General features: G+C 41.0%; 1 protein-coding gene across 3 annotated transcripts in view; it reads right to left on the bottom strand.

The window, feature by feature from the left end:
* Positions 1-12259, bottom strand: part of ZSWIM7 (zinc finger SWIM-type containing 7) — a 16639-nt gene extending 4380 nt beyond the window's left edge. The window contains exons 1-5 of one of the 3 annotated variants that reach the window (XM_033090686.1): positions 11737-12259; positions 9314-9335; positions 6144-6246; positions 1634-1738; positions 241-357 (exon numbers count right to left, since the gene is read on the bottom strand). In XM_033090686.1, the coding sequence (XP_032946577.1) occupies positions 244-357; positions 1634-1738; positions 6144-6246; positions 9314-9335; positions 11737-12208 (816 nt within the window). In that variant the 5' untranslated portion in view covers positions 12209-12259 and the 3' untranslated portion in view covers positions 241-243. Of the gene's footprint in view, positions 1-211; positions 358-1633; positions 1739-6143; positions 6247-9313; positions 9336-11736 lie in introns of those variants that run through there. The other 2 variants (XM_033090685.1, XM_033090688.1) reach the window with 2 other exon arrangements.
* Positions 12260-13090: the final 831 nt, after the last annotated feature.

Consider the following 13090-nt stretch of genomic DNA (forward strand, 5'->3'; position numbering starts at 1 on the left):
TACCCACGGGGCTTAGAGGCTCATTCAGATTTTTCATAAGGAGACTTGTACAGGGCTTCAAACCATACACACATCCTGGGTTCCAACTTAAGTGCCTTCTGCAGTCTAGGAGAGGAAAGGGACAGTAACATGAAGGCTCTAGAAGATCAATTTCACTTCTGTTTCGTGTGAACCATGGTAGGTTAAATGTACTTCTTGATGGGACTTCTATTTTGATAGATAATGATACTCAATCTGTACCTTTTATGCTTTTTGTTTCTTCTGCATCAATATTTCAGTCAATTGCTTGTCCGAGACACTTAGCTGCTGACAGGTCCTCATAACCTGACTAAGATAAACTGCCAAGAGATGCTTGCACTGGAATACAAAACACACAGACCATTAGAAATTGGCAGCGCCAGACTAACCAAGACCTCTCACTACTATTACATTTAGTAAGAAAGGAGTGGGGCACACAGATTATGGGCCTTTAACCCACTGCTGAAAAACTGCAGATAAAGATGACACAGATGCATTCTTTCTAGAAGTCAGAGGGGACAAAGAAGTTTTACTTTGTCAGCTGTTTTGGGAAACAGTTTGGATCCAGCTGGCACAGGTTATGTAACCAAGACAGGCAACTCATTTTAGTCCTGAGTTATATTTCTTTCTTCTTTACCTTCAGAAAGCTGTTAATAGCAACAGGTAACATTCCCTGAGGTACTGTGTTGCTAAGTGCTTCTCATAGATTATCACATGAGAACAGCTCTTATCCCCATTTTAACCACGTGCTCAGAATCTACAGTCTACTCCCTTAACCACTTCCGGGGATGTGGTGGGCTGGGGTCGGGGGATAACGTTGGCGCGGCAGAACGCTCACATATAAAGGCCTGACACACCTCTGGGGAGATGCTCTATGTTGGACCTCATATCACAGAACAGCTTTAGATATTGAAGGGGGCCTGGTTTGTATCATTTTATAAGTGAAATAAACCTACAGCACATCAGCTATGAATGTGGCCTCTTGTACAATGGGATACCCAATTTGCCACCCAGTTCCCAAGATGTTTAATAAACTTAACAGTGTAAAAGAAATGGGAAGAATGGAATGGATGCTATCATTTTCTTCTTTGGCAAGACTTAAAATATAGCTACCTGCTCTCAGGTGGGTAGTACTTTCTCCTTTGAAACAAGGAGTCTTGTTCCTTGAATGATAATCTGGACTCCTGTGACATTAGCAAAGCATTAATGTGCTCTCCTGCCTCAGATGAAAGTCAAGCATGGCTAAGTGCCAGGCTGTCATATAGGCAGTGGGAAGAAACACCTCATGGCTAGAGCTGGGGTTATGCAAAGTTGCCAGCATCCAATTTAGTTCATATTCTTATTGGGCCATCTAATTCCCCAGTGCCAACTTTCAGGATTATCTTGTCCATGACCTTTTAAATAAAAAATTCGGGTTGATATAGTTCTAAAAATGACATTGCAACTTTGGAGGGTAAACCCTAAAGAGATGACTAACTGACGTCAAGGACGATAAACTACTACTTGTTTCAACATGTAGTAAAATACCCATTTTCTACAACTCCTAAACCATGACATAAGGGCTAACAATTTCTCTCCTAATCCAACTATAGTAGCAAGAGTTCCCCGTCCTCACCAGTAGGCTGTCACTCTTCCGTAGCACTGAGAAGGCAAATGCAGGACATGAACAATAATGACAAGAAGCCAAACATATGTATGTTTTACCAGAACTTCCAAGTACCTAGAAAGAACAAAACAGATGGGATTAGACTTCAAAAGGGGTGCTGGAAAGCCACTTCCTTCCCTTCAATTTATCTGATAACTCAGAATTGCTCTGCAAATTGCCCTGGGAAGAACTGCAGTGATGTTTTACACAAAAGTGGAAACTCGGCTTCCCTGTGTGCAGACTCTTCTCTCCTCAGTGCTTTGCCCTTGAGGACTTTACACAATGAAACTGAAGAGTTTCAGGCTAGTTAAACCATCCACACAAACCATTTTGTTCCTCTGCCTAACGATTTAGCAGCCAACCTCATGGGACGAGTATATAGAGGTGGTGGGGAAAGCTCTCTCATCTAGACTGTTGTGGTGTTTCTTAACCTCTGGCATTTAATAGATGTGTTGTTAAGTTTCTAAAACTTCCACTACACATCTGAAGAAAGTATGAAAACAGGTAAGGAGTAAACAGTGAAGCAGAAAGATAGGTTTCAGAAGAAAGTGGGAAAAGGCTTTTGGAAAGAATTTGAAAGCAGGGAGAATAAAGGAAGAATGCAAAAAGGGTCACTTAGCTGCTCAGGATAGAGGTCTTAGAAGAGGCGAGCCTGGGTCTGCCTATTCATCTAGCAGGACGCAACGAAGACACAGATAAGGGAGAGGTTGGTAAGAGGCCCAGTCCAAGAACAAATAGCCTTGTTGGCAATCCAGGGACAAAAAAGGAGATGTACAGGGAAAGTATGATGCATCTGTGGTGTGACTTGACAAATTCATTGGAAAAATCACTTGTTTAAGTTTCTCTACCACAAAGCAGCCAAGAAACAAAAATGTCGAGAGCTTCATTCCTACAATTATTTTCCAAACTGGAAGTGTAAAATAAGTATCCAAGGGGAAGAGAAACATCCTGAGGGTTATTTTACAATGAACTGCCACCAAGGAAACTGTCACAGGGCTTTCATATTAGTGTTAGGCTCAAGGTGGCAATCTAAATGAAAAGGCCAGGGCTTCGGGGTTTTTTTTTTTGAAAAATAATGCCAGCAATCCCAGGACTCTTTCTCCCCCCACAAAGAATAAAGCAACAGGTAAGGCTTCAACCAATAGCAGTGTTCACGTGTTGTGTTTCTGTATGTCAAACGTCCAATGGTTCATGATGTGGCCATGTCACTACAGTTTTTTGACCAACACAGTAGAGTTTCTCAGGGATTGCTAGATTACCAGAAATGGCTAATGATTGGGTAAGAGGCCTAATGTACCCATTAAAAATTTCAGCCCCAGTTAGAAATTAGGTATCAATAAACAAATAAATAAATCACACCTTATGTAATTTCCAATCTCGAGACACTGACATGTTTTAAACATCACCTCTGCCACTGAATATCATGGGAGAACTTCCCTAGTGTGTCTGCAAAACTTATAAGTGAGAGTGTTTAAGCAGACTGTTTTCTACTTAATCCTGGAAGAAAACCCATCAACACCAGCAGTGAATTCTTGGGTCTCCAAACTATTACTACTGAATAAACCATTAGATTTCTTCATCCTTTAGTTATCTCCTGTAACTCTTCTCTCTAGATCTAAAGTTAAGCAGGCGTAAGCCTCTGGAATTCCACACTGACTTGACTGGTCCCCTGATTCCTTCTTATCGTGGGTCCCCAATTTATCAGTACTCTGGACTGTGCTAAATAAATATGTAGTGACCTAGGGATGGAGAGAAATTCTACAGAGGTTCCCTTGCTTTATCCTTTCAAAGGTTGGCTAACACTAAAATAATCGCCTGAGGCAGTAAATACCATAAAGAGATAGCAAAACTTGAATTTGCCCCTTCCTTATCTAGCAGTGGTCAACTAATGAACCCAATAATCAGGAAAAAAATCTGAGTCAGAAATGTTTAGAACTGGAAATTGACCTTAGGGATCACCTAATTTAATTCCTTCACCCTTCAATGGAAAAATCACTTCCTCTTACAAGAATTGCTCCCAGTTCTTCCACTCATAGTCTGGAATGTTTGTCCCTGGAAGGGGAGAGAGCTTTTTTTTTAAAAAAGAAACATACAGGAAAGAAGATACCCAGACCCATGACTAGATTTGTACGCACCTCACTTGGAGGAAGTCTGCTGTGGTTTCAATTAGGTTCTCAGGAGGGTGACCCACCTTAGACGGTTATCCACGTACAAGCAGTTTTATGACCGCTCCAAGCTGTAATCTTATGACCCATCACAGTGGAAAATGATTATTTATTGCCCTCCGTGTTCAGTGCCTTGCTCTAGAAGGATTATACATTCCTGCCTTTTAAATACAGCCTGGCAATGTGACCTGCTTTAGCCAGTAAATGTGAGTGGCCAAGCAGAAATATTAAAAATTGGCACATGCCACGTCCTCTTTTCTTTCTGCTGTGAGATCGACAATGTTCTAGATAGGGAGGGGCTGCACCACCAAGTGGGATCTTTGAGTGAAGATGTTTTAGAACAGAGCTGCAATTGACTCTTAATGGATATGTAGCATGAATAACATATAAAACTTTGTTTTTGTAAGCCTTTGAAATTTTGAGGTTACCACAGCATAACTTAGCCTCTCTTGACTGATGCATCCCCCTTCCTAGGTGAACCAAAAAAGTTTATTAAAAAGCAATTAAAGTGACAACATAATGGTGACTTTAGCATAATTACAATTTTATCTGGAGGACAGTAAGAATATTAGATTTACCTATGGAAAGATAGCTAGCAGGGTATCAAGGCAATGTCTGACTCACTTTTATCATCTCGTAGAACATCTTAAGCCAAATTCTTACTATATCACAATGCAATGAAACCATTATAGTTAAGTTGAGGGTGTACATAAAATTTCTAAAGCCTCATTTAATTCAAAGTCCAAGCTGACAGCCATAATTCTAGGAAGTTAGCATTTTTATGATGAATAAAGCAATGTAATATAATACAGGATGTAAATAACGAAAATTAAAGTCAGGATAATCCTGGAACAGGAAGTCAACAATAACAGTAATATTTCAAATAAAATCTTGAGAATTTTAACTAATAACTAATCACAGAACTAGAAGACAGACGTCCACCGGGGCAGGTCAAGTGTTATGCAGATAATACTAGAATTGAGACAAAAAAATGTGAAACCAAATGTCATGGGAAAAACTCAAAGGCCCTTCTCGTTTAGGGTATTTTAACTATATAAAAAACAAAAATAGAAACACAAGGAAAGAAAATGGAAATACCTCCTCAGGTACAAACATTTAATAGCTCTAATTATCAATCTATACATTTACCAGCAGAAAATTCTAATAGTACAATTCTAAAATTTTAATGGAAGCATTCAACACTAATTACCCCATTTTCCTTAATGAAGAAATGCATGAATAACTTAGATCAGCGAAATTATGCTACAGTGTGGAAAGGCAAGTTAATTCACTAAGCAAAGGCACCTATCTGCCCAAGCAGGCTTTGCTCAAGTCATTCACTCATTAAGAATGAATGGACATGCTCTCAGCTCTGAGAAGTTCATCGTAAATAAACCAGCATCCAAACACTGAAATACTTCCCCCTTCCTGGTCTTCAGCAAGGCCTGGATTACATTTACAAGAGCTGATGGCTTCTTTTTTACCCCTTCCGAGCCAGGCACAAAATTTTGGAGATCAGTGCCTATGTATTTTTATTTTGTTTACACTATTCCCTTCCTTCAATCCCAGCTGCACTTATCATTGTCTCATACAGCTAAACTGGGGTGGGGTGGGGTTGGAGTCTGTCCCACTGTTCACATAAAAACAGGCAGTGTGGGATAGTAGTTATAAATCCCAGTTGCCAGCTGTGACTATTAATTTACTTTTCTGTATTTCAGTTTCCTGAAAAATACACTGCTGGGTGTTTGGTGAGAATTATCAATAACACATGAAAGTAATTCAGAGCCAGATAAGGGGCTGTACTTTATAAATGCACCTATCTTAAACTCTACAGAGCAAAACTAAGGTCCAAGCTGACTGCCTGCATTCAGCAAAATTTGACCCTGAATAAATACTTTCTGACAACAGTTTTAAAAGATCATTTCTAACAGGTGAATGTGAGCATGTGGAAAAACCCCAAAATGCACTTTGGCTTTCGCTTGTAAGCAAGAGGAAAAGAACAAGATGAATATGTCAAGACATTGCGGGGGCGGAGGGAGGGAGTACATCTATTATCAAACAACGGGAAAGCAAAGGCCGACTATACTCCATGGGATCTGAGAAAAGGGCCTCTCCACATCATTGCTTCTAAACAATTGCTACTAGGTAGAGTTAATAGGTCACATTTATCTTATTTTAATTACTAATACACTAATTTTACTAAGTTGGGTCAAATTCTTTTCAACAGTGCAGGAAATACTTAAAGCTGGTTACCAGCTTCCACAGATTCTTGAAAACATTTTGTCCTAAGTGGTTTCTGTAGAGATAATCCCCACCTGGTAAACTTGCCTCCCACTGGGCGATGAGATTAAGGTGACGGATTGTTGATCAACTAGGTCCAAGGCCTGGATGGCTGAGGAGCCAAAGATAAACTTTAGCCTAGGAAACAGAAAGGCTTTAGATAAGACTGCCAGACTCAAATTCACCTCAGTAAACTGACCCAAAGGATCACCATCAGCATTTAAAAAAAATTCATTTTGGTTTGGAAAAAAAGATAATACAACAAAAACCCATGTAATCAAAACATTATACCCCAGAATAAATGTTAACGTGGTTACAGATAAAGACAACTTTTTACTTCCTATTCTTCTTCCCAACTTCCCTTCATCCCTGAGACAACCACAAGCATTTGTTGGTTTCCTTCCTGTTAATGGTTTTATATGTTATTATATATATTATGTGTGTCATGCGGAGGACCCTGCTCGCTCCGCCATTTGTCATGTGAGGCGGCCTGCGGGGTCTCTGCTCCCGCTCCCCACATAAGAACGCAGGATGTGGCGAGGTCAAAAAGGAACACCCACAGAGCCATAGATAGCGGAGTCATACCACTAGTCTCACTGGAGGCTGGAGTTACACAACCTGCAACCTGCTGTCTGCTTTTCTGCCTGCCAACAGACTCTCGACTCTCTCGACTCTCCAACCTGCGCAGCCGCGGCAGTTACATCAGTGGCTAATTGGCTAATTTCCATTTTACATTATTCTAATATAAAACCCAATTATCCCTGTGCATGTCCCTTAGTGCACACATATAAGAATTTTTCCTGGTTATATAAGTAATAGCAGAATTTTTGGGTCTTAGGATACGTGCATTTTCTGCTTTTTATAGGTGTTGCCAATAGCTTTCTACAGTGGAAACAGCACTCCCACCAGCACTGTATTACAGTTCTATTTTCTCCACATCTTCACCAACACCAGTATTATCAGACTTTTTCATGTTTGACCATCTGATGGGTATTAAATTTGTACTTTTTTTCTTTGCACTTTTTTTTTTATTATTAGTTTCAGGTGTGCATTAAATTTGTACTTTTTGATTAGTAGTAAAGGCTATTCAGCTGTTAATGACATCAGAAAAAAATTTGTTACGTGGGAAAAAGCTGTATGTTGAGAACTCTCAATCATGTTAAAACTTTTTTCTTAAAAAAAAAATGACAAGTATCTCAAAATAAAACTTTTTTAAAAAAGGCAATAAACTAAAATGTAACAGTGATGGGCTGACCCAGTGGCTCAGGCAGTCGGAGCTCTGTGCTCCTAACTCCGAAGGCTGCCAGTTCGATTCCCACGTGGGCCAGTGGGCTCTCAAACACAAGTTTCCCGGTTCGATTCCTCGACTCCCGCAAGGGATGGTGGGCTGTGTCCCCTGCAACTAGCAATGGTAACTGGAGCTGAGCTGCGCCCTTCACAACTAAGACTGAAAAGGACAACAACTTGAAGCTGAACGGCACCCTCCACAACTAAAATTGACAGGACAACAACTTGACTTGGAAAAAGTCCTGGAAGTACACAGTGTTCCCCAGTAAAGTCCTGTTCTCCTTCCCCAATAAAATCTTAAAATATATCAGTGATTATCACTGGGTGGTATGATTGTTGATGCTTTTTATGCTTTATTTCCAAGGACTTTTTATTTTTATTTTTACAAGTATAGGTTATTTTTATCTGGAAAGTAAAAATCCAGTTATTTAACTGGAAAATAAAATGGAGTGTAAATTGGAGTTAATCTGAAAAATTACTGTTTTAAAGAACCCATATGATTTGACACAAAATAAAAACTACTAAGACTTCAAAATTAAAATGTTCAACTTCTTAATTTTCCAACAAACTAGTCTCTTTATACAATAAACTATTGGAATGGGAAGAGTTTTTCAATTTTTTAACATTAAACACACAGAGATTATCTATGGACAAAGAAAAATAAAAGAATAAAATTTGGCAATAACTCAGAGATCATCAGTTAACTAAAACTGGATCTAGCAAAAAATTTTCAACATGCCTTGTCCACCATGTAACATATTGTGAACATCTCCTGAAGGCAATTATTTTCTATGTCACTTTTAATGGTTACAAAGAATTCCACTGTAAAGATGAATTACTTTTATTTTTCCCAAATTCTATTTTTGGATAATTAAAGTTTATTAAGTCTAATGTGAATTAGATCGTTCCCAGTTTGGCTACTTTTTTTTAATTACTGTAAACAATATGGATGAATGTGTTCATTATAAAATCTTTTGAACATCCATGATTACTTCCTTGGGACACATTAGTAGAATTCTGGGTCAAAAAATATGTATGTTTTAAAGCTCCTATTGCCTATTGCCAGATTAACTTCCAATTTACACTCCTACCAGCAGGGTATCAATTATCCTTTTCTTCATGTTCTTGCCAACATCTGGAACTTTCTTACCAACATCTTTTCTGTGGTGGCCAGTTTTATAGATGGAAAGTTACCTCATTATTTTAATTTGTATTTTTCTGATCATTAGTAAAATTTACCTTTTGTTTTCAAAGTTTTGGGTAATTTTCTTTCTTTTTTTATTTGTCTATTTTCCTTGTTTTAAAAGTAGTTTTTTTCAAATAATGTATAATCTTTGTATAAACAGAGAAAAGGTTAAAGCCCTTCTCTAAATTCTACCTCCATCCTTCCTCCGAAGATAATCACTAGTATAGGTTGGTAGGTTGGTGTACACCCTTCTGGACTTTCAAATGTAAGTGTATATACACAATTAAATGTTATTTATTCCTAGGTAGCTTTCACTTTTTTGTAATTGTATTTTTGAACTTTGTGTATGAAGGAAAACCATTTTTAATTTCCCTATTAAAAAATAACTTTATTCTTGTTTTAAAAAGGAGTTATATCATCTACAAACAATGATAACTGTCTTTCCTTGCAGATAGGTATACTTCTAATTTCTTTTTTTATGTGTATGACAGCTACAACTTCTAGAACAATGTTAAACAAAAGTGACACATAGGACAATGTGGAAATGCCTGGTACAATAAATATGGTTTGGGCTCTTCACTTGAAACAGGTTTTTAATAATCACGTCAATAAAATATTGTTCCTAGGTTAGTAAGAATATTTTTAAAACTCAAGAGTTGATAATGAAATGATTTGGCTTTTAAAACATGTGAACAGCTAAAAACCCCCAAATATAACAGGATATATACTTACGATAATAGATGCTCATCAGGAACTGTATGGAAAGAAAATTAATCATATTAGACCAGTGACCACAAACATAAAAATCTTTAAAAAGGCTACAACGAAAAAGACTTTTGTGGGAGATGGTGAGTTGAGCCTATGTATTTCATTTTACTTTTTCCCAATATTCCACTAAACAACAACAGGATTTTTGTTTGTTTGTTTTAAAGCATAAACTCCCAAGGAAGGACAGGGAGAAACAACAGCTAAGATACATTGGAAAACAGTTTATAAGACCTGAGAAAACGTAATTCTAAGCTAGCAATAATGAGAGCCAAGCAGCAACCTGATTTACACTTGAGTTCACTATACCCTCTCCCACCCCACAAAAAACCCCCTCAGACATTGGTGGCACCAGATAGCTCTGGAGGCGGAGATGAAGCAGGGGGACTAAAATAAGAAAGACTCTTTGAAAGTTAAGTTTAAGAAGCTAGAAGTTAGTGGAATAATGCTTTCAGATGGCTTTAGAAATATTATTTCCAACATATAATTCAATACTTAACCGAACTACCAATTGAGTGTGGGGAGAGAAAAAGAACTTTTTCAGACATGCAAAGCCTCAAAAAGTACATCTCATGTACTTTTCCTCAGGAAGCTACTAGAGTATGTGCTCTATAAAATAAAGTAGTAAACCGAGAAAAAGAAAATTGTAGGACATACTAAACATAAAGTTCAATATTGGTAAAGGGAATTCACAGGATAATAATGGTGAAGGGAGATCTCAGGAGATAGCCTGAAGGGCAGCCAGTCCATATTAGAGCAAGTCAGAAGGCTCTAGGAGAGACTTCTACAGGAAAATGAAACTGATAAAACATATTCATCTGAAGATCTTAAGTTGAGATTTAGAACACTGATAGAGTTTGAGGTTGAATTAGGGATAAATACATAGAAAACTAAACGAGCAAATAAACACAACCACAACAGCTGTAATTCCAGGGAAAATTAAAAGTTATACAGGAAAGGAAAAGTAATTATAGCTTCCTATCTGGCTCAACTGCGACTAGATTTTACTTCATACAACTGTAAATTCAGAATCTTGATCTAAAAAAGTTACCATTGATGGATGGGGTCAGTAAGAGTGTATGACTATCTACAACAAGATTTTTAAATAGCAGGAGACAGTTCTGCTGAAAAAACATGAGTCAATGGCAGTGGTCCATTCTGTCTGAGCCATGAGCACAGGGACATGTCTTCAAAATTGTCATAGTGTATGGATTAATACATTCAGACACAGAGCCCACTTATGGCAACCACTGTTTGAGCTGACAACAGATTGACTTTTCCCCTACGCTTTTTGGGATCAGAACATGTCTGAATACCTGGCTGGCCTAATCTTTTAAGCATATGTATTGTGTTTTAACTGAAATGAGAAAAAAAGTTGGCTTACTCTTCTCAAGCCTTTAAAAACAATAACTCAACATAAACCCTTTCAAAGTGCAGTCCTTTTTAAAACAAAAGCCATCCAAGGGAATAAGCAGTGGGAATTTTGAGGCCTAATCTGCTATTTATTAAATGTCTGTTTTTACATTGGTTGAGTTCAATGACCACTGCCATTGATTCATGTTTTTTCAGCAAAACTGTTTCCTGCTATTTAAAAATCTTGTTGTAGATAGTCATACACTCTTCCTAATCCCCCTCCTTCAACGGTAACTTTTCTAGATCAAGATTCTGAGTTTACACTTGTGTGATGAAGTAAAATCTAGTCGCAGCTGAGTTCAATTAGTCTATGCATTAGCTTAGAAGCATTCTCTTCATATTAGTTATGCTGTGAACACATCTTGAGATCGTGTTGGTGAGCACGGTCACAGCATCCTCTGCTGGTGAGAAAAAAAAAAGGTACTTTCACAATATCCAAATTTACTCCAGTCATTGCCTATGCATTTGGGTTTTGCGGCCCTAACATATTTATTTACTGAACAAAGTGTCTGAGAGGATTAATTTTAAAGTTAACATGAGCTTTTGAGAAAAAAAATTACATGCAAGTTTAATAACTTAAAAATGTACCTTTCTATAAGCGCCTGTAGTCTCCCGTTCCTTCCACCCTTCCCGGTCCAGGGCCCCTTCTCCAGTGTTTTCTGGGAGCGCTCAGCACACTTCTGTCCCTGGTTCCCCACTGGCCTGCTCGCCCGACTAAGGGGCCGCAGGGACAACTGCGCTGTTCCCCGAACAAATTTACTAGCTTTTCTCTCTTTGTTTTACGAACAAGGAAGGGGGGTTGGAGATGGAAGCACATGGGAAAAACAGCTCGGGCAGACCGGTGCAAGGAGCGCGGGAGCGGAGCCCGGAATCCAGCGCCCCGCAGGCTGAGACCACCGCCTTCCTCCTCCCCGCCCGACGGCGCACGGTCCACAGCCCACACAACACAGCTACACACTCCTCCCTCTGGCCCGTACTTCGCGCGCTCTCCTGCACCGCCGCGGCCATCTCGTTCAGGAGCTCCTCCACGACCGTCGGCAACGTGACCGCCGCCAACGCGTCGGCCATGGCGCTACAGGATTTGGCCTTTTCACAGTGCACCGCGGGAAAAACACTCCAACAGATCCGTGGAGTCCCGTCTCCGACCGGAGGCGGGCGCGGCGCCGTGACGTCGTCGTGCGTCCTGGCGCAAACGGGAGCAAGGATGACTCTTCCTCGTACGTCACGGCCCGACCAATCCTGCGGGCGCTCGGCGCTGGGGGCGGGACGTCCCGGGTCCCGCCGGGCCTGCAGTGCGCAGAGGACGCGGCCAGGGCATGTACCGGCTCCTGATCCCGAGCCTGGGCCGAGGCCTTCTGCGGGCCGCGGGGCGGCGGTGCGGGGTCTGTTCGGCGCGCTTGCTCCCGGGGCCGGCAGGAGGCCGGGCGCCCGAGGTGCAGGTGCCTCCATTCCGAGTCGCGCCGCACGGCGGGGGCTCGAGCCTGCTACCGCTGCTGGCAGGTGAGGGGCGCGGGCCGGGCGGGGCCGGCCGGGCCGGGACCGGGGCGCGGGCCAGGCCCGGTGACTTCAGAGCCCTTTCCCACAGCGCTCGCGTGGTTCTCGAGGCCCGCTGCGGCAGAGGAGGAGGAGGAGCGGCAGGGAGCGGGCGGGGCCGCCGCCGAGGATGCGGCGGACGAGGCCGAGGCCGAGATCATCCAGCTGCTGAAGCGAGCCAAGGTGAGGCAGCCTTGTTGCGCATTACGCTCTCCAGTTCGCGGTAGATGGAAGCTCCGAGGGTAAAAGTGCGTGGAATTAGATGGGTCCTAGGGGTGGAGAGGGAGGGGCGGTGTTGGAGTCCATCCAGGCTCGTCAGACTCTAAATCCTGCAGTAAAACCGCTGCAGTCTCAAGAGCAGATGGAAGTGGCACCACAGGCACCGTTCTTCTATCCAAACAAAATTAGCAGAGATGTTTTGTAGTTTTTATCCGTGAATCAGCCAACCTGAAAGGACTGGCATAGAGAATTATTCACATACAGTATGTAGCGTCCTGAAAATGCAATTCAGTGTTGGTTATGAGCGTTTTGGTCCTCTTCTTTCTAAAGTCATCCGTTTCTCCACATTCTTTTCTATTTTCTCTTCTCCTCCCCAGGTTATCTCAGCTCTTCTATTGGCCTTGATGCCAACAACGTCCCAATTTATGTTCCCATGCTGCAGTGTGCTACTGACATGCCATCTCCATTTTGAGGCTCTGTCTCTCGTACTTAACCTGCCGAAAACTAAACTCTTCATCTTAAGTGCCTCCCCAACACATTCCTCCACCATCTTTTCTTTACTACCCTCTACCCAGTTTT

Source organism: Rhinolophus ferrumequinum, chromosome 21 (genome assembly GCF_004115265.2).
Source record: "Rhinolophus ferrumequinum isolate MPI-CBG mRhiFer1 chromosome 21, mRhiFer1_v1.p, whole genome shotgun sequence".
Taxonomy (NCBI): Eukaryota; Metazoa; Chordata; class Mammalia; order Chiroptera; family Rhinolophidae; genus Rhinolophus; species Rhinolophus ferrumequinum.